General features: G+C 44.8%; 1 protein-coding gene across 3 annotated transcripts in view; it reads left to right on the forward strand.

Annotated features, from left to right (window-relative positions):
- The first annotated feature begins 1,754 nt into the window (after positions 1-1,754).
- Positions 1,755-21,861, forward strand: part of BRMS1L (BRMS1 like transcriptional repressor) — a 44,669-nt gene continuing 24,562 nt past the window's right edge. For all 3 annotated transcript variants that reach the window (XM_027827615.3, XM_043548861.1, XM_007065250.4), the window contains exons 1-3: positions 1,755-2,021; positions 16,683-16,773; positions 18,326-18,453. In XM_027827615.3, coding sequence (XP_027683416.2) covers positions 1,886-2,021; positions 16,683-16,773; positions 18,326-18,453 — 355 coding nt within the window. In that variant the 5' untranslated portion in view covers positions 1,755-1,885. The remainder of the gene's footprint in view (positions 2,022-16,682; positions 16,774-18,325; positions 18,454-21,861) is intronic.

Below are 21,861 nucleotides of genomic sequence, written 5' to 3' on the forward strand. Positions count from 1 at the left end.
ACAGAGGGACCTAGACAAATTAGAGGATTGGGCCAAAAGAAATCTGATGAGATTCAATAAGGATAAGTGCAGGGTCCTGCACTTAGGACGGAAGAACCCAATGCACAGCTACAGACTAGGGACCGAATGGCTAGGCAGCAGTTCTGCGGAAAAGGACCTAGGGGTTACAGTGGACGAGAAGCTGGATATGAGTCAGCAGTGTGCCCTTGTTGCCAAGAAGGCCAATGGCATTTTGGGATGTATAAGTAGGGGCATAGCGAGCAGATCGAGGGACGTGATCGTTCCCCTCTATTCGACATTGGTGAGGCCTCATCTGGAGTACTGTGTCCAGTTTTGGGCCCCACAGTACAAGAAGGATGTGGAAAAATTGAAAAGCGTCCAGCGGAGGGCAACAAAAATGATTAGGGGTCTGGAACACATGACTTATGAGGAGAGGCTGAGGGAACTGGGATTGTTTAGTCTGCAGAAGAGAAGAATGAGGGGGGATTTGATAGCTGCTTTCAACTACCTGAGAGCTGGTTCCAGAGAGGATGGTTCTAGACTATTCTCAGTGGTAGAAGAGGACAGGACAAGGAGTAATGGTCTCAAGTTGCAGTGGGGGAGGTTTAGGTTGGATATTAGGAAAAACTTTTTCACTAGGAGGGTGGTGAAACACTGGAACGCGTTACCTAGGGAGGTGGTAGAATCTCCTTCCTTAGAAGTTTTTAAGGTCAGGCTTGACAAAGCCCTGGCTGGGATGATTTGATTGGGGATTGGTCCTGCTTTGAGCAGGGGGTTGGACTAGATGACCTCCTGAGGTCCCTTCCAACCCTGATATTCTATGATTCTATTCTATGATTCTATGTTTAACAGCAAACATAAAACATTATAGTCAGGGAAGGAAGAATAGACAGCTCCTTGCTCCCCTTCCTGCTTCTCATCTGCCTAAAAAGTTTTGTCTTCTGAAGCCCTCTTAAGACCTTAAAGATTTCAGTCGTCTGCTTCCTCCCTGTGCTGTCCTTCCTTGCTGCCTTTGCTGCTTCCTTCCCATGGAGTTTATCAGCTTTGAGCAAACCACCTGGACACCTCCATTATTCAAGCTTCTCTTAACTGAACCCCAATTGGAAGCTGGAGAGATTTAATCCTATGGTAAATGAATCAGCATAGGGTGAACCATAAATGTTTGTGGTCTGTCCAGACCAAGGTACAAACGTGTTAGCTAATATGAGGTAAATGGTAATTGAGTAATTCCAGTTAAAAGACAAAACAAAAAACCTCTAAGCATTTTGGAGAATTGCCGTTTGAATAAATTGAACTGGCACTGAAACTCAGTATTCAGATGTAGGGTTCTGATGTCCAGGCCAGGAGGTACCAGGTGCCAGCCAGCCAGCCTGTCCGTCCATCCCTCCCTGGCCCCATTTCACGCTGCACAAGACCTACAGGAGGAGATGGAACCAGGTCTGGCATATATTCCTAGCTCTGTCTCATAAACTGTAACCATCAAAGGGCCCTTCAATTAGATCAGCACCCTTGGTGCCAGAGAGATTGCAGGAGAGGGTGGGAATTCCCTGCCTCCCCAGCCCCAGTGCTCATCACAAACCAGGCACCTCCCCTATCTAATCCATGGCCGTGAAACTACAGTCCCCTCCAGTCGAACTACAATTACCGAGATGCTTTGCGCAGCGGCAAACGACGCTTGCTGAGTTTGGCGGGGGAGCCGCCACTCGGCCCAGTATCCACCAATAAGCGGCGAAAAGGGCCATGCGGCAGGGGCTTGGGTTGCGTTGTGTCGCGTGCGAGAATGGCGCGGTTTTCTTGAGGGGCGGGCAGGAGGAGGAGCCGCCGGTGGTGGTGGCGGAGGAGGAGGGAAGGGCGGTCCCGCGGCTCGGCGGCATCTCCGGGGAGGATGCCGGTCCATTCCCGGGAGAAGAAGGAGAACAACCATGATGAGATGGAGGTGGATTACGGGGAGAACGAGGGGAGCTCCTCGGAGGAGGAGGAGACCGAGAGCTCGTCTGTGTCCGAGGAGGGGGACAGCTCAGGTAGCCGGGGAGCGGGTTCGCGGGCGGGGGCACCAGGGGCCGCTTGCAAATGCCGGGGGAGGGTGGCCGCTCGCGCAGTTTCACTGCACGGGGAGGGGGCGTTAACGCCTTCCCCCGCCGTGTGTGTGTGTGTGGGGGGGGCCCAGTCCGCCCCAGCCTCCGCACGGCAGCATCTGACCCCGCCCCTCCGCACGGCAGCATCTGACCACCACCCACTTCAGCCCGCTCCCTTCCTCTTGCACGGCAGCGTCTGCCCCCTTCTCCCCTGTACGGCAGCTTCTGAATCCCCTTCTTCTTGGCGGGGTTGGGGGTGACAGCCCACAGTCTCCCCTGCTGGGCAACTTGTAAAACCCCCTTTACTGGGGGTACGGCCTTCCCGCTCTGCATGGCAGCTTGTGGACACAGCCCCTCTTCCTCTGCCTGCACCTTTTGAGCCTCCTCTTCCCAAGGGGATATGTCTCACCCCCTCCTTGTTCATGGCAGCTTTTTGCTTTACCCCAGGGGACCACAGCCTGTGCCACCACACTCCCTCTGCATGTCTGTTTCTACTTGCCCTATTGCCTGATGTGGGGGCCACAGCCCCCTTCACCTATCTGGTAGTTTCTCCTTTTCTGCCCGGGGGGCACATCCCTTCTCTCCTTCCCTTATGTGGAAGACTTCATCCTGCTCCCTTCTTACATGGCAGCTTCTCCTTATCTGTCTTTCCTTGACTTGAGTTACTATTTTTTTCCTCCCCATACACAGTATTGTAGTATCTTGTCCCTTGCCAGGAGTGTGGCATACAGTTGCCAACTCTTACAAGACAATATTATGCATCTCAGATAAGGCTTTTTAAATAAACTATGAGTATTTAAAGAAACTGCAAAGAATTTCTTGTCAAAAGTTCCATAGAAAAGACTTTCCAAGGAATAAATATAATTTTTAAAATACCACATATCACTTACAAGAAATTATCTGTTGGTAGTGTTGTTGGTCCTAGGATATGAGCCACACAAGGTAGGTGAGGTAATGTCTTTTATTGGACCAACTTCAGTTATGTCAGTTTGTTGATGTTTGGCATTAGTGACGGAGCAGTTGAAACCTTCAGGATTGCAGCAAAGGGTGCATCAGGTAGTTGTGTTCAGTATTTTGACTTGTTTGTATTCATTGTGGGGAAAAAAGTGACACTGCCTCCAAGTCTGACTCTGCCCGGCGACTAGTGATGGTCTTCTATCCCTCTCCCACAGCCAGTGGGAGCTGCGGGGGGCGGCACCTGCAGCATACATTTCGAGCAGCATGGCTGCATGCGTCTCTTCTCTGTGGGCTGCAGTGGGGAGGTTCTCCAGCTGCAGATGGCCCGTGGGCCAGGACTTTGAGACCCCTGCTGTTAAGCATAAGGGTTAATGCATAATATATACCTTCCACCAAGTTGGTCCAATAAAAGAAATTACCTTAGTGTCAATATTAATGTGGCTGTGAACTCAGTTGAAGCTACTGTATTGCTTCAAACCGGCAAAAAGTGAGGTTGAGTTGGATAGGGAATTATTCTGCTTTAAATCAAGGGAAGAAGCTTTGGATGGAATAAAGTTTTGATAAGTACTGAAAATAATTGGTGAGCTTACCTTTAACATATTTAACTCCACTTGGTTTATTTTATCAACAGGTGTTGTCCAGAAGTTTTAGATATAGTTAGGCAATCAATACAATCTGCCCTTGAGAATCAAGACTCCTCCAATCCCACTCCCCTGAGTTTAGAAATGCCATATTAGTAGGGCCCTACCAAATTCATGGTCTATTTTGGTCAATTTCACAGTCATAGGATTTTAAAAATTGTAAATTTCATGATTTCAGCTATTTAAATCTGAAATTGCACCCTGTAACTTTAGGGGGCCTGACCAAAAAGGAGTTGTGGGGGGTCTCACAAGGTTATTATAGGGGAGGTTGTGCTACTGCTACCCTTCTGCTCTGCCTCCAGACCCGTGCTGCTGGAGAACAGCAGCTGCTGGCAGGGAGTCCAGCTCTGAAGGCTGAGTCGCCACCAGCAGCAGCACAGAAGTAAGGACGGCAATGGCAAGGTATGGTATTGCCACCCTTACTTCTGTGCTGCTACATACTGAACTAGGCCCTTACTTTGCTGCCACTCTCAGCCTGCCCACCTCTGAAGACAGCAGCACAGAAGTAAGGGTGGCAAGCTATGATGTTGCCACCCTTACTTCTGAGCTGTTGCTGGTGGGGCACTACAGTCAGAGCTGGGCACCCAGTCAACAGCCATCACTCTCCGGCCGCCCAACTCTGAAGGCAGCACAAAAGTAAGGGTAGTAACACTGTGATCCCCTTAAAATAACCTTGTGACCTCCCCCTGCAACTCCTTTTTGGGTCAGCCACTCCAATTTGAGAAATGCTGGTCTCCCCCCCGTGAAATCTGTATAGTATAGGGTAAAAGCACACAAGACCAGATTTCACCGGGGGAGACCAGATCTCCTGGTCCGTGACGTGTTTTCATGGCTGTGAATTTGGTAGGGCCTTACATATTAGTGATGAATGTCAAAGCCACAAGTTATGCTCATCATCTCAGATGAGAAAGACATTTTGTAGGACACCTTGGTATATCTGTATTGGCCACATCTTATAGGAGAGCAAATTCAGCAATTTACTTGAAATACTATTTTTACTATCTCTACCTTTAAGACAGGCTGCCCTAATTACCACAAGTCCTGCCCTTCAGGCTTTAGAGGAAGAAGAAATTGTAATACATTTTAGAAACATACCAAAATTACCTAAAACAATTCTCCCATACATAAAGTTGTGATTTTTTTTAATACCTTGAGGCATCCCAGGTCTAGAAACGAGTGATCTTTTGGGAAGTGGGGGATTTGATATCTCTGTCTCTCTAAATCCTAGCCTGAAGGGCAGTGAGATATCTGACTTCTAACCAGTTACTTTTCCAGGACTATTACCCATCATGCTTCTCAAGTTTGTGTAACTTTAGGGAAGAAATATCAAATTTTTGGAGATAGGGAATATAGTAAACTACTGGCAGATACTTTAAAGCTATTTGGAGGTTGGAAATGTTACAAATAATCCTAGTGGAGATGGATTAGTGGGCAGAGTGCAGGTGAGGCAGTCGGAGGTGCATGATAAATCCAGTTGATCATGAGGGTGTGCTATTCCATATGTGTTATGTATACATGAAATACTACCTTCTGCTAGGTGGAAGGTGAGTCTGGCTTGTGTATGTATGTACACAACTGTAGACATGGAGGGGCTATGGTTGTGCTAGCTGCAGCAGGAAGATGGCATTATTCTCTCATACTTTGAGATGGTGCATTCTGCATTGTAGCAGATGACAAGAGTACACATCCACACTACCCAGTATGTTGTGCAGGGGGGAAAGGGTCCAGAGGACCACTGATTCTCAAGGAGGATTGGGATTGAGATTGCTTATATTGATTTAAAATCCCTTGATATCGGTTTATGAAGCAAACAAATACTAATTAATTTGAAACAAAGCATTAGCTACAAAAATTACTTACTGAAACATGTCTAGAACCTGAAACATAGCTGAGACCCACTGAACTGTGGAACAAAGTGGAAGAAACTTTAGGATCCTGTGTGCCTTCCTGCCTTGTGTGAGGCAGACATCCTGAGGAGTAAATTGTTGGGGTAATTATGTAAGGGAGCTAAAGGTAAGAGTAGGAGGGTTTTTTCCTCCTCATATTTATACTGTCTGCAATGCAAGCCATTAACAGGCTATAACTGTTGCAAATATTCACGTCGAGCAATGGGTTATGGCTAGACAGGATATTTTACAAAACAGCTAAATTATTTGGAGCCAGTAAGTTATGCACATTTTCAGTCCATATAACTTTCTGATCTTATTACTACACCTGTACCCTGATATAACGCCACCCGATATAACACGGATTCAGATATGACGCGGTAAAGCAGCACTCTGGGGGGCAGGGCTGCGTTCGCCGGCGGGTCAGCGTGTCTGGCTCCGACATGCTGCTCTGAGCAGTGTGTTAAGGGTGCCGGGCCGGGGCCGAGTGGTTGATAAGGGGCAGAGGGTCTCGGGGGGGTGGTCAGGGAGCAGGGGGGGTTGGATGGTTCGGAGGTTCTGGAGGTGAGGCGGTCAGGGGACGGGGAACGGGGGCATTGGATAGGACGTGGGAGTCCCGGGGGACCTGTCAGGGCACGGGAGTGTGGATAGGGGTTGGGGCAGTCAGGGGACAGGGAGCAGGGTGGTTGGATAGGGGGTGGAGTCCTGGGGGTGATTAGGGACAGGTGGGGGTCTCTGGAGGGGGCAGTCAGGGGACAAGGAGCAGGGGAGCTTAGGGGGTGGGAGTCTTGGGAGGGGTTAGGGGCGGGGGGTCTCTGGAGGGGGTAATCGGGGGACAAGGAGTGGGGTGGGGTTGCAGAGGTCGGGGGTTCTGAGCGGTCAGTCATGGGGCAGGAAGTGACTATTAATAACTGAAATGCTCAAGGCCAAAGCAAGTTCAATATAACGCGATTTCACCTATAACACGATAAGATTTTTTTGGCTCCCAAGGACCGCATTATATCGGGGTAGAGATGTATTACCCTTAATGTTTACATCTAGTCTTTAGTCAATAATGAATAATTTGTCCCATCATATTGTTGCTTCTTGCCTGTTAACAGTAAAATAATATTTTAATCAACAGAAGTAATCTTCTGTATTAAATATAACTTAATTTGAAATTGTAATTTCTGATCTAATAGTACTTCTGTTCTCTGAGTGTGTGTGTGTGTCTGTGTGTGTGTATGCGAACTGTGGAGTCTGATACAGAATTCCCTGCCTACCTCTCAGAAGCTGCTGTGGTGCATGGAAACTCCCTGAAATGGCTGATGTCCTTCCTTTCAGAAGGAGCCCAAAAGTTCACTATGACCTGCTCTTGTTCACCACCAAAGCTCTCCTCACTTGTGGAGTACCAATGTTCAATCATTCCACCATGCTGTTCAACTGTATGAGCCAGTGGGAGAGCTAGTGAGACAGCATAGTTTGAGGTGCCGACAGCATGTGAACAACCCAACTGTCGTCAAATGTAAACTGTACCATTGTGATGCTGGCAGACCAGATGCCTGCTCGTCCCTAGGCCTCACTGAACGCTGACAAATTCATAGCTGGAAGCCATTCTGGCTCACCTGTATGTTAGTGTTGTTAAAATAGATCTTAAGTTTATAAGAATGTGTTTAGACTTGATGAAATGCTTGTAGGATGCTGCGTGTATTGATCTCATTTATAACATCTGTATCTTGTGGTATGAAGTTATATTGAATGTTTGCATTATAAACCTCTAACTGTGTAACTCACCAAACAGAAAAGAAGCATTAATTAGTATGTAAAATGCTTGTCCTGTACACAAGAAGCCCCATTGCACCCCAATGAACCATTGTGAAACATCAAAGGACAAAGACTTTGTTGACTGATTGCACCCATCTCCTCTTCATGAGTGTGGGGAGAGGAGGGAGAAGGCAAACACTTGTCCCATGAGTTTGAAGTCTGGGGGAAGGGAATAAAAATTCCTGATCAGAAGGAACTGTATCACTGTGCTGCTTGGAATTTGGAGAGGGCAGTATTTCTAAGAATAAGTGTGGGGAGATCCCCATGCTGTTTAGCTTGGATTAGCTGTAAAGGATGTAGAATGCTTGCATGATGCATCAGCTTCTGTTACCTTTTGGAACCGAAGACTGTAACTCATTTGTGTGTGTATGTTTACCTGCATTAACCTTGTAAATAACTTATTTCTTTTTCTTAGTTAATCTTTAGTTTGTTATAGGATTGGCTACAAGTATCTTTGGTGTGAGGTCTAAGGTGCAGGTGACCTCATGTAAGGGACTGGCCCTTTGGGACTGGGAGTAACCTGGTTTGTAACAGTCTGCCCTGAGGCTGGTATTCACATTTGTGAGCTACTCTAGACAGCTGGGCAACCATCTTCCATCTTTAATGCCTATCCAAAATCAGCACCTGGCTAAGAATCTCCTCATTAGTCTTCCCTGTTACATCTACATTGAAGTTAAGTTGGTAGCAGCCTTATGAGGGAGTAGAGCTAATTTCTACTCATATTGTCTGATGCCTTCTGTGGTAACAGAGGAACACACAATTCCATATAGGACTGTCTACGAGATTGCGCCCCATCTTATTGGACACAGATTCCACTGTATTGATAATGGGTACAGGAACTCAAGACTTGCTTACTGAAACTCATATGGAGGAATTAGAATTCATTGTGTAGCTGGAGCTCTTTCAGGCAATGAAACAGCCACTCTGCTTAGCAACACAGTTTGATGCAGCTTTCTGACACAAGATGGCTTTCCATTAGTCCCTATGTGAACAGCGTTCTTGATCAGGTTGAACTGAAGCTAAACTTTCAGATAGTCAAAAACAAAGAAAGAAACTATGATGCCAAACTTCTTTATTATCTGTACAGTGATCAGGTGAACAAAATTTACCTGACTTTTCTACGTCCAAACCTGCAGGAAGCCTGGAGGATAAACCAAATGTTTCAGTTGGAAAGAACTAATGCAGGAAAGCTGCTGCAGGAATTGATGGCATTCTACCAGAGCCTTATGGTGAGAGTTGTGAAACCGTGTGTTTTTTGAGAACTGGACTGCTGTGTTAAATTAAGACATCACCTTTAAGTCAAATTACTTACCACTTTGTGCAGTCTATTTTGGAGTCGCTTTTCAGCTGGAACTTTCAAAATACGCACTAAGTGTTCCTGTTGTCAAAGACATCAAAAGTAGGTGTCAAGATTTCATGTTGGAGTTTGTGAAATGGAGATTGCCATCAAATGTTCAGTGATTAAATCCCTTTCAGTACTAAGTCTTCCTATTGTGTTCCACCCTGCACGAGCTAGATGAAATATCAATCATTGTTTTGTAGAGACCTTGGACAGCTGAAGCAGCAGTAAAGAGTTTTGCCTGTGGTTCACTGGCATACTCAAGACAACTAAGTAGAGTAGATTTTGGGTTGAAGTTCTCAAACACATTGCTGCTGGGGACAAAGACTTTAGTGGACTTGACTTATTTTCTCTTTTGTTGCTGTCGCTACCTTTTAGCAACACTGCAGTTGAAAGATTTTTCTCAGATGAATTTGATAAAAACAAAACTGTGCAACAAGATACAAGAGGAACTTTTAGAAAACATTCTTTGAGTTAGGGCATATATGCAGTGACACAATCTGTTGTGAACAGTTTGCACCAATGAAATTATTGCATTGGTCACTGGTGTTATGTATTACCACCAACAGAAGCATTCTACTTCTGATGAAGACTGCGAGGATGAAATGTTGCCTTTTAGAGACTAACAGTAACAAACTAATTCAACACAAAATATGGACATTTACTGCCATCATTTAATGCAGTTAGAAATAAATGTTTTTTTTGTACAACATATGTGTGGGCTATTTTTAATGCTGTCATTAGCCATATTTTGTTTGAAACATCTGCCAACCCTCTATTGGGATACAGGTACCAGACTGGGGGGGGGTTGATTTTTGAATTTGATTGCCATCTCATAGCTTTGTTGCTAATGTGGATGAACTCCTGCTGGGGCTTGTAGCTTTTTTTATCAGACCTCTACTAGGTATCTAATTAAACCTTTTGTTTGGTCTATACATCAAATAACAATGTATTTAATAAAAAATCTTCACTTCAGTATACAGATTGGGCTATTTTTTAAGTGACTTTGGGTTATTAATAAAGTAGAAATCTGGCAAATCTGGTGATTCTTCACCCTTCTATATAGTTCATTGCATTAGTGTGGTTATGACACACAAACCTCAATTTGCCTCAATTTTTGTAGGAAAATTCTATCTGCTCTAAACCTAACCTGCCAGTTTTCAGGCTGAGGTGACTAGACTTCTGAGCAAACTCAGGTTTATAAGGAAAAATGAGCTGCAATAACCACACAGTTACTTGTTGCGCTCCATAATAAGGTATGCATATTGAGTTTAAACATTTTTAATCACCAAATTTGCAGGGTCAGGAGCATCTTGCAAGGGAAAAATGTAAAAAATCAAAGGAATTTTTCACCAGCTTTTGCAGAGTAGTCCAGATTTTGCTGGATTTCTTTCAATTTGAGAGGTTTTGTTTTTTGTTTGTTTTTTAACCAAGTTGTGGTAGTCACTGTTACTTACTCAATACTGAGGTATTATTGCCTCTTTAAATTAGTATAAATATGTATATGTGGGTAACTTTTTTGGCTTAGAAAATCAGTTTATACAGCTATCAAGCAGGAAAATAAGAGATTCAGTGTTTCATCTATTTTGTCTTACTCTGCTAATCTGTATTGCTGTGTGCACAATACATTTTTTTTTTTTAATAAAGCTATGCTATGTAAAGTAATAAACTTTGAACAGGCCTGACTTTTTCAGAGTTGTTTAGCACTCACAACTTCCATTAACTTCAGTTGGACTTTTGGGTGCCCAGTACCTTTGAGAATGAAGATGTGTGATGCTCTGCTACATCTTATAACCCTGAAAGGAACAACTTTTTGCTAGGCACTGTATGAACACATAGCATTATGGGGTCCTGGTCCTTGACTGAGGCTCCTAGGGGCTGATGGAATGCAAATAATAAATTGTTCCTCTCCTCCCTTGTGTCATGTCTCCAGGCACAAAAAAGCTAGCACCAAGGTTTGCTCCCCACCCGCAAAAGCTCCCAGTTACAGTGTAGCTGCAGAAGATTCCATCCAGCCGAGAAGCCTAGGTGTGGAAGAAACCAGCAAGCACTGTAATTATCACCACATGACAACTGTTGATATGCCAGCATTGGAGCTCTTCCTTTCATGTCATTACCCATGTAGATTGCCATGTTTAACAAAAAATAAGGAGGCTGAAGACTTGAGTGGTACTTGTATAAATCAGTCTGATACAGACACTTTGTTAAAATTCCCCATGGCAGACTTATGCTGGAATTAAGGAGGAAGCAAAAGAGTTTAGTATGGTCGCACCTAGCAGAGCTCTTTAGGACCGTAACTGGTGTTTTAAATCCAGACTGTCTCCATCTGGATATCTGTGAGGAATTGTCACTGTACTTCACAGAGATGAGAACTCATATCTGAAGTGGCCTCATGGGGACATCAAGAACAATGGGTCTAAGACATCTTCCTCACAAACAATGCAGCCTGTTTGTCCAAGTAGTAGTCATGGAAATACTAACAGCAACTGGAACAGTCACGTGTGTCTTTGACCCTTCCTAGCTAATAAAAGAGCTGAAAACACTTGGAACCATTCCTAAAGGATGGTAGCATGTCTTTCAAATAGGGAATTCTCCTTCCTAACCAAGAAACAGACAATAGCCTGACCAGTGCTAAAGATGCTGCTGCCACCACCGCTACTGCTAAATACTAGTGACCTTGCCAGTTACCATCTGATACAGCCTCCTGAAGAAAAGCATCTCTATTTCACGACCAGAAGTTGGAACCAAAAAAAAGTGGTATTATCAAACCCACCTTGTCTCTGTTTTCTAGGGAAGCCAATCAAGAAGCTAGTCAAAAAAGCTCCAGTGTCAACAATGCTCCGCTGGTATCCTGGTTATTTTAGAGTTTAGAGACAAGGCATTGTTTAGAGACAGCACCAATTGCTCTAGGGGATGACCTGTCTATGTACAAGAGAATTATATCCAGCCTCATTAATAGATCTGTGACATTCAATGCTAATGAAATTATCTTGTCTCCCCTCCATGATATTGTAGGGGTGAACAGAAATGTCCTTTAAATAACTCTTAGGGTATGTCTACACTATGAAATTAGGTCGATTTATAGAAGTCGATTTTTAGAAACCGATTTTATACAGTCGATTGCATATGTCCACACTAAGCACATTAAGTCGGCGGAGTGCATCCTCACTACTGTGGCTAGCATCGACTTACAGAGCAGTGCACTGTGGGTAGCTATCCTACAGTTCCTGCAGTCTCCACCACCCATTGGAATTCTGGGTTAAGCTCCCAATACCAGATGGGGCAAAAACATTGTCGCGGGTGGTTTTGGGTACATGTCGTCGTCAGTCGCCCCTCCCTCCGTGAAAGCAAAGGCTGACAATCATTTCGTGCCTTTTCTGTGCAGATACTATACCACAGCAAGCATGGAGCCTGCTCAGCTCACCGTCACCACTGCTGTTGTATCCTGGGTGCTGCTGTCAGCAGATAGTGCAGTTGGACTGCTAACCATAGTCATCCACTGCTTCCGCTGCAACTCTGCTCTCCTGGTGCCATGAATCCACCTCACAGGTCCTCTCGTCGTTCTGTAGCAATATCTATTCTCGTGGCATCCGTCGTCATCCACGGCTTCCGCTGCAACTCTGTTCTTCTGCAGACGCCATACCATGGCAAGCATGGAGCCCACTCAGCTAGCTGCTGCTATCAAGGGTAGTGACTCTGGGAAATGTGCAGGTCATAGTGGATGGCTTTGCTGCAGTGGGGTTCCCTAACTGTGGTGGGGCAATAGACGGAACACATATCCCTATCTTGGGACCGGACCACCTTGGCAGCCAGTAGGTAAACCACAAGGGGTACTTTTAAATGGTGCTGCAAGCACTGGTGGATCACAAGGGACATTTCACCCACATCAATGTGGGATGGCTGGGAAAGGTACATGACGCTCGCATCTTCAGGAACTCTGGTCTGTTTGAACAGCTGCAGGAAGGAACTTACTTCCCATACCAGAAAATTACCGGTGGAGATGTTGACATGCCTATAGTTATCCTTGGGGACTCAGCCTACCCCTTAATGCCATGGCTCATGAAGCCATACACAGGCACCCTGGACAGTAGTAAGGAGCAGTTCAACTATAGGCTGAACAAGTGCAGAATGGTGGTAGAATGTGCATTTGGACGTTTAAAAGCACGCTGGCACAGTTTACTGAGTAGGTTAGACCTCAGCGAAACCAATGTTCCCATTGTTATTGCTGCTTGCTGTGTGCTCCACGATATCTGTGGGAGTAAGGGGGAGACGTTTATGGCGGGGTGGGAGGTTGAGGCAAATTGCCTGGCGGCCGATTACGCACAGCCAGACACCAGGATGATTAGAAGAGCACAGCAGGGCGCCCTGCGCATCAGGGAAGCTTTGAAAACCAGTCTCATGACTGTCCAGGCTGCGGTGTGACAGTTCTGTTTGTTTCTCCTTGATGAAAACCTGCCCCCTTGGTTCACTCTACTTCCCTGTAAGCCAACCGACCTCCCCCCTTCGATCACCACTTTCAGAGGCAATAAAGTCATTGTTGTTTCAAAATCATGTATTCTTTATTAATTCATCACACAAATGGGGGAAAACTCACAAGGTAGCCCAGGAGGGGTAGGTGAGGAGGGAAGCACCGGGTGGGGTGGTGGAGGAGGAAAGGGCAAGACCACACTAAAGTTCAGAACTTACTGAATGCCAGCCTTCTGTTGCTTGGGCAATCCTCTGGGGTGGAGTGGCTGGGTGCCCATAGCCTTCCCCGCCCCGCGTTCTTGGACGTCTGGGTGAGGAGGATATGGGACTTGGGGAGGCGGTTACATAGGGGCTGCAGCAGCGGTCTGTGCGCCTGCTGCCTTTCCTGCAGCTCCACCAGACACCTGAGCATGTCAGTTTGCTCCTCCATTAGCCTCAGCATTGCATCCTGCCTCCTCTCATCATGCTCCTCCTTCCTCTCATCGCATTCATTTAATGCTTTCCTGGACTCTGCCATTGTTTGCCTCCATGCATTCTGCTGAGCTCTTTCAGTGCTGGAGGACTGCATGAGCTCTGAGAACATGTCATTGCGAGTGCAGTTTTTTTCCCGCCTTCTAATCTGCGCTAGCCGCTGGAACGGAGATGATAGGGGGAGCGTAGAAACATTTGCAGCTGTTGGAGGAAAAAAAGGGAGAGTAATTTTTAAAAAGATACATTTTAGAGAACAAAGGGAAGATTATTTCACCCTGAATCAAGCGATTCACATTACATAGCACATGTGCTTTTGGTACAAGGTTGCATTTTGCCTCTCATGAGTGCCTGCCGGTTTGGTGTGAGACATCACACATGCTCGGCTGGGCAACAGAATTCGGCGTGCAGGCAGCCATGGTAAGGCAAAAGGTTTCGGCTTCTTCAACCTTCATAACATCTGGGAATGGTTTCAAACAGCAGCACCCTCCTTTCCCATACCAAGCAAAGCCCATTGGGTTGGCCGTTTAAAAGGAGGGGCTGCGGTTTTAGGGTGAGTGTGCAGCACAACCCAACCCCCGTCCCAATACTCTGGGATGATCACTTCACACCCCGCCCCCCATGTGGCTAGTATCAGGGAAGATCCCTGTCAGCAAAGTGCGAACAGCTCAGCATGAACGGGCCTCCCCCCCACTGCGTGGCTAACAGTGGGGATGATTTTTTTTTTTCAGCCAAAGGCAAACAGCACAGCAGGAATAAGCGCCTCTGAATGTCCCCTTAAACAAATTTCCCGTATTTCAACCAGGTGACCATGAATGATATCACTCTCCTGAGGCTAACACAGAGAGATAAAGAATGGATGTTGCTTGAATGCCACCAAAGCCTGGGCCCATTCACTGCAATGCTTTGTTCTGCAATAATTCCGGGCTACTTGCTACTGGCTTTGCATGGTAAAGGCTTTTAGAGTACCCCCAGAAGAGCTTCATGGAGATGTCCCTGGAGGATTTCTGCTCCATCCCCAGACAAGTTAACAGACTTTTCCAGTAGCTATACCGGCCGCGAATGCATCCCAAGTCTTTAGGGAAAATTAATCATTAAACACGCTTGCTTTTAAACCCTGTATTATATTTACAAAGGTACACTCACCAGAGGTTCCTTCTCCGGCTTCGTGGTCCGGGAGCCCACCTTGGAAGGGTATTGGCTACAGGGTGATGAACAGTTCCTAGCTGCCGGGGAGAAGGGATTCTCCGTTTGCCTGCTGTGCGCTATCCTCAACCACATCCTCATCTTCCTCATCCACAAAATCCTCATCCCTGTTGCGTGAGACTCCCCCCTTGCAGGTGTCCACGGACAGTGGTGGGGTAGTGGTAGGGAACCCCCCTAGAATTGCATGCAGCTCATCATAGAAGCAGCATGTGTAGAGCTCTCACCCGGAGCGACCGTTTGCCTCAGATCCAGTACCTCCCATTCCGGCCATGCTGGAGCTCTTTTGCGATTCTGGGACTGCATGGTCACCTGTTCTGATGAGCTCTGCATGGTCACCTGTGCTGATCAGCTCGCCACGCTGGCCAAACAGGAAATGAAATTCAAAAGTTTCCGGGGCTTTTCCTGTCTACCTGGCCAGTGCATCTGAGTTGAGAGCGCTGTCCAGAGTGGTCACAATGAGCACTCTGGGATAGCTCCCGGAGGCCAATACCGTCGAATTGTGTCCACACTACCCCAAATTTGACCCAGCAGGGTCGACTTTAGCACTAAACCCCTCGCCGGGGAGGAGTACAGAAATAGATTTTAAGAGCCCTTTAAGTCGACAAAACAGGCTTCGTCGTGTGGACGGGTGCAGGGTTCAATCGACCTAACTCTGCTAAAGTCTACCTAAACTCGTAGTGTAGACCAGGGCTTAGTGTCACCATTTAAAATTTTGTTTTTGTTAATGTTTGCTGAACTCTGGTGCATCCAGCTAACTTTCTTCTGACTCGCCTGCCTGTGAGTGGTGAGAGCTCACAATACGCATCTCTTGAGACACCTTCCCTTCTCTTCTACCAAGAAGTCCTCTGGGAAAGATTTGGGAGAAACTCCTAAAAGAGGGTGGGGGAAAAACAAAGCAGAAACTCTTGTGGAAAAACACTTTTCAAGTTCTCTTGTACATCATAGAGAACAAAAAGGCAAATTCCACCCTGAAAAAAGATAAGATTTACATTCAATATTTTGGAGCACGTACCCAATACCATCGAGGATTCTCTCCATTTCTAGGACATTTAACATTTATCTGCATCTGAATTAAGAAAGCAACTAAGCCTCTGTGTACCTCTATAATAATAGGAAATGTCAAGCAAAGTTTTTAGGGAAAGGCTAAAGAGAGCAGAAGAGCTTTGCCAAAATCCAACATTCCTTGCTTTTTTTAAATTTTTTTTAAAAAAGGTACTTTGATCTCTAAATGCAAGTATATTTAAGGAAATATTCAGAAATGTCAATAAAATAACTCTGGCAATGGTGATGAATCTGTTTTTGTTGCATTGTTTTAAAATATTTATTTAAATAGTCACTAAGATAGATGAGGGAGATTCCTATACTTGAGCTCTTTGGCTGCAAAACCAAGAAAGCAATTTAATATAATGAAAATAGTCTTCAAAACTGAAGAACTACAACTTTCTTTTTTTAGTGGAGGTTAATCTATACAAAATATCAGTCTATGGATAACCAATATAACTCCATGGACTATGCACTCATTTTATGTGGATTGCTATTGCTTCAACTAACTAAACTGATCTCCATTTCTTCTAATTCTAGAAGAAACCCAATTAGGTTAGTTAATTTTATATACCACAGCAAATGTAAGGTAGCTTTGAAATTTGGAATTGTCTTCAGCAGGGACTAATATCTCTTAAACCTTTAGCTTACAGAACATCAGTAGCTGGCTCAGTTTTTCATAAATTGTTTATGGTTAGCTTGGTCTTAAGTTGTATAAAACTGGTAAGTTAATTTCCAGTACATTTATTCTCAGATATAGTTCTCAAAACCTCACCTCCCCCCTTTTTTTTTCTTCCAGAAATGGATGATGAGGACTGTGAAAGAAGAAGAATGGAATGCTTAGATGAAATGTCCAATCTTGAAAAACAATTTACAGACCTCAAAGATCAGTAAGTAGTCAAACATTTTTAAAAAGTCTCTCTTCCTTTGCGGGCTCATTCTTTCAGTAGTGCTGTAAGTGACCACGAACAGTCAAGTCTTTCCTTTCCTGTGTTGCAGGAATTACTCTTATCTGGATTCTACCATTCCAGCAGCTGTTGACTCTTTAAAGAGCATGGTGTTAAATTGGCTTTTTGAGATGAAATAATTGTGCGAGTAGCCAAATTTCTGCTTTCTTCTCTCATTAGAATTTTTAGGGGGAAGATAAATGTAGTTTTTAGAGTAAGAAAGGGGATCGCAAATGCAGTTGCTGCGTGGAAGTGCCTGCATGAGTCTCCTGTCCCAAAATGCTGAGGGGATATATGTGGACTTGCATTCTTGTGCCATCAGGACTCCTTTTCCTTCCTTATGTGATATGCAACCAGAGGCATCCCCCCAGCATTAATTAAAAGTGTGTCTAGAATTAAGTTTTCGACATCAATGTAGCAGACTGCAAAATTTGACTTCTCCCTTAGCTGATAGTCTCACCAATAAAGTATGTTTTGAATTGTCATTTAGATTTTGTTTTCAGAAATAATTCTGTAAGGTCAAAAATTTGTGCTTTAGCAGCAATTAATACCTATCAGCCTACTTCACTGTCTTTAGATAGGTTTATCTTTAATAGACATGAAGTGAAAACTAAAACAAGCAGGTGAGCTACACCCTACAGCTTTCAACTTAACTTTTAAAAAGTGTATTGCATATCAGTTATCACTATTGAACCCAGAGGCTCCACTTGAAAATGGGGCTCTGTTGTCTTACGAACTCTAAAAACTGTTTATGATACTACATTGTAATCTTTAGACTTAACCTGTCTGTTCTGTAGGTAAAGGATTTTTCCCACATCACTCTGCCAATTAATATCAACTTGTTCAGAAGGGAACAATTTTAGAGGTTTTAAAATATCAGCTCACTTTCTATGCCAGTTGAGTATGCGATATCTTAGCTGAAGGTGCTAGTTAGTGTTAATTGTCATGGTGGGAATATTTTGTGTGGATGCAGAATCTGTCCACTGAGAACTGATATGAAGGCTCATCTCTTTCCATTTAGATTGCTCATCTTTTTGCGTGTAGTGTTATTTGATGATTCAGTTGCTGCCAATCTGAGTAATCTTTGTAAAAGTTTCTGTATACCATCCCCAGTTCCTTGTCACTTTCCCTTTGGTGTTTTTTGTTTTTTTTTTAAAGTGAAGAGATCATATTCTGACATTAATATCTGTGATTCCATCTTCAGAAAGAAGGGATAGAAAATAAGAAGGGATAGAAATGCTACGCTTGTACATCTTTCCTAGAAGGGTGAAGTATGCAAAAAGAAAATAGTTTACTTTAAAAGTGACTTTTTTGTCTTGGAATTTAGAGTGGCAGCAGATGTAAATTTCTAGGTTTTAGTAGATCTGTCATGAGATTATTAAATTTTATGACTATAGATATGGGATTGTCTAAAGAATTCTTGCATATGAAACTGTCATTTCTGCTATTCTGCTTGTGTTGGCTCTTAAGTAATAAACTACATTTTTATTTTAAGACTTTACAAAGAAAGATTAAGCCAAGTGGATGCAAAACTACAGGAGGTCATAGCTGGAAAGGCACAAGAATACTTGGAACCACTGGCAGCTTTACAAGAAAACATGCAAATCCGAACAAAGGTGGCAGGTAGGAATGTGACATGATTGTTGCTGTTTAACAGTGTAGATCTATTATGCAACTTTAAAGTCAGGTGACTCCTTCTAGAACGGGGGCGGGCAAACCTTTTGGCCTGAGGGCCACATCAGGTTTCCAGAATTGTATGGAGGGCTGGTTAGGGGAGGCTGTGTCTCCCCAAACAGCCAGACGTGGCCCGGCCCCCGCCTCCTATCTGACACCTCCCCCCGCCGCTTCTCTCCCCCTGATGGCTTCCCCTAACTCCTGCCCCATCCAACCCCTGTACCCAACGCCCCCCCCAGGACTCTTACCCCATCCACCACTCCCTATCCCCCCCCCCCCCCGCCGCCCCATCCAACCCCCCCTCTCATTCCTGACTTGCCCCCTGGGACCCCTACCCCATCCAACCCCCTGTTCCCTGTCATCTTACCGCCCCGACCCCTATCCACACCCCTGCCCCCTGACTACCACCCCCAACTCCCCTGCCCTCTATCCAACCCCCACTACTCCCTGCCCCCTTACCACGCTGCCTGGAGCACTGGTGGCTGGCGGCACTACAGCTGCACTGCCTGGAACACCGGGTCAGGCCACGGCTCTGCAACTGCACTGCCTGGCTGCCCAGAGTGTTGCGCCGGAGGCGTGGCGTGCTGAGACTGTGGGGGTGGGGGGAACAGTGGGGGAGGGGCCGGGGGCTAGCCTCCCGGGCCTGGAGCTCAGGGGCCTGGCAGGAGGGTCCTGCGGGCTGTAGTTTGCCCACCTCTGTTCTAGAACATGTGACTATTATAAATTTTGAAATATCTCAGAAGAGAAATCTAATGGACACTTTTTTAGCAGAAGCCAACATTGTAATAGGTTGTCTGTCTTCTCAAAGAACTGTCTGATTAAACTCTAGGCAGTGTGATGTTATCTTGTGCTGCATCTGTTCTCTGTAGCATTGTACAAAATGATTACATTTCTGCATTAATAAGGGCTACTATTTCTATTAGTGTCAGAGGATTTCAAAAATAAAGGATATGAAAATGTGAAGGAGACTTTTGCCACTTAGATTAATCTTAAATGGATCAAATTTTGAGTTCAAACTACTTGATACTTTTTTACGGCTTTAAAAATCTTGTTTTGAGTTGTGATGTGAGTTGTCTTTTACAGACTTTAAAACTGCTACTGTATTTTATTGGAACTTGTTAGATCCCTTAACATACAGTGCTAGAAGACAATGTGACACACATGCACACTTAAGCTTGTAATTTTTAACATCTAGCACACTGAATATATTCTAACACTGTCTAGTTTCTAGTTATAGTTTTGTATAACCAGTTCAGCTGCCTTGTAATCCATGTCTCCAGACCTTACTACGCAGAGGATATAGCACATGTATATTCCGTAACAATGGGTCTACAGCAGGTGTTCAATTCTGACCCCAAAAAAAGAAAAACCAAACAATTCCAGGAATTTTAAACTCCTAGAATTTAGCTAAATTGAATCTTAACATCTGGATACAGTTTTAATAAGAACTCTTGTCAACTCTATTTTGTCAGCTGAGGTAGAGTATTAGTCATGCCGCATGGCAGTTACATGGAACGCTGACATGACAAAAAAATCGAAAACAAAGATCTGCTCCTCCTGTTCTACCCCAATACTAAGTTTTTTGGATGGTGCTCTCTTCAACCAGATTAATCCACAGATGCTCAACCTGTCTGTGATAGGAGAGGGGTTTCCCCTAACACAGGTTAGAAAAGAGCCTATGAGGAGACTTCCTACTAAAGAACTTGATGTACATGAACTCCTCCCTGAGGGGAAATAATGAAGTAAGCTCCAGCAGCTTCCATTTGCTTCACTTGGGCTATGCTAATGTGGATAGACTCCGTGTTCACTTTTTGGGTTTCTTAGTGTCACTCAGGAAGCCATGGCCTCTAGAACAGTGGTTCTGAATCTTCTCAGACTACTGTACCCCTTTCAGGACTCTGATTTGTCTAGTGTACCCTCAAGTTTCACCTCACTTAAACTACTTGCTTACAAAATCAGACATAAAAATACAAAACTGTCATAGCACACAATTACTGAAAAATTGCTTACTTTCTTATTTTTACCATGTAATTATAAAATCAATTGGAATATAAATATTGGACCTATGTTACAGTGTATAGTATATAGAGCAGTATAAACAAGTCATTGTATGAAATTTTAGTTTGTACTGATTTTGCTAGTGATTTTTATGGAGCTTGTTGTAAAACTAGGCAAGTATCTAGATGAGTTGATGTACCCCTGGAATACCTCTGAGTATACCCAGGGGTATGCATGCCCCTGGTTGAGAACCACTGTTCTAGAAGAAACTCTTGCAATCTACTTTTCCTGCATTCCCTGCACAAGTTATGTTATCAGGCCATGTCTACCCTACAAAATTATGTTGATCTAACTTAAATCAGAATACAACCACTGCAATTATCAAGTTTCAGAGTAGCAGCCATGTTAGTTTGTATCCGCAAAAAGAAAAGGAGTACTTGTGGCACCTTAGAGACTAACAAATTTATTTGAGCATAAGGTTTTTTTTCCTCTCCTGCTGGTAATAGCTCACCTTACCTGATCACTCTTGTTACAGTGTGTATGGTAACACCCATTGTTTCATGTTCTCTGTGTATATAAAATCTCCCTACTGTATTTTCCACCGCATGCATCTGATGCAGTGAGCTCACGACAGCTTATGCTCAAATAAATTTTAGTCTCTAAGGTGCCACGAGTACTCCTTTTCTTTTTTGCAATTATCAAATCACTTGTGTGTGTATGCACGCTTGGCTACTTGTGTTGGCAGTGTGCGTCCTTACTAGGAGTGCTTGTACCAATATTATTGTCAGTGTGAGGCATTGTGGGATGGTTCCTGAAAGCCAGTAGCAGTTGATGTAAGCAACACAGTATCCACACTGACACTGCATCAATGGTGACTCTCTGGGAGGGGGCAGGAGGTTGGGGTGCAGGATGGGATCAGGGGGTCGGCACTTACGTGGGGCGGTGCCAGCTCCTGAAAGCGACCTGCACACCCCTCTGTCCGTGGCTCAGTGGTCGGGGCAGGGACAGCACGTGAGGACACCCCCACACACACCTCCTGGGGTTGCAGGGATATGCTGCCCGCTTCTTGGAGCAGCATGGAGTGGGCAGGCAGGAAGCCGCCTTAGGCTATGTCTACGCTGCCACTTTCAGCGCTAAAACTTTAGTTGTTCATGGGTGTGAAAAAACACCCCCCTGAGCAACAACAATTTTAGCGCTGAAAAGCACCAGTATAGACAGCGCATATCGCTCATTCTGGGTGGTTATTTTTTAATGTTGGGAGAGCTCTACCCTGGCGATAAAGCGTGACTGCACTGCCAATGTCACAGCGTGGCCAGTCCCGCTGAGCTGCTGGTGGTGGCGGCAGCAGCTCGGGACCCC

This window comes from Chelonia mydas, chromosome 6 (genome assembly GCF_015237465.2).
Source record: "Chelonia mydas isolate rCheMyd1 chromosome 6, rCheMyd1.pri.v2, whole genome shotgun sequence".
Classification (NCBI taxonomy): domain Eukaryota; kingdom Metazoa; phylum Chordata; order Testudines; family Cheloniidae; genus Chelonia; species Chelonia mydas.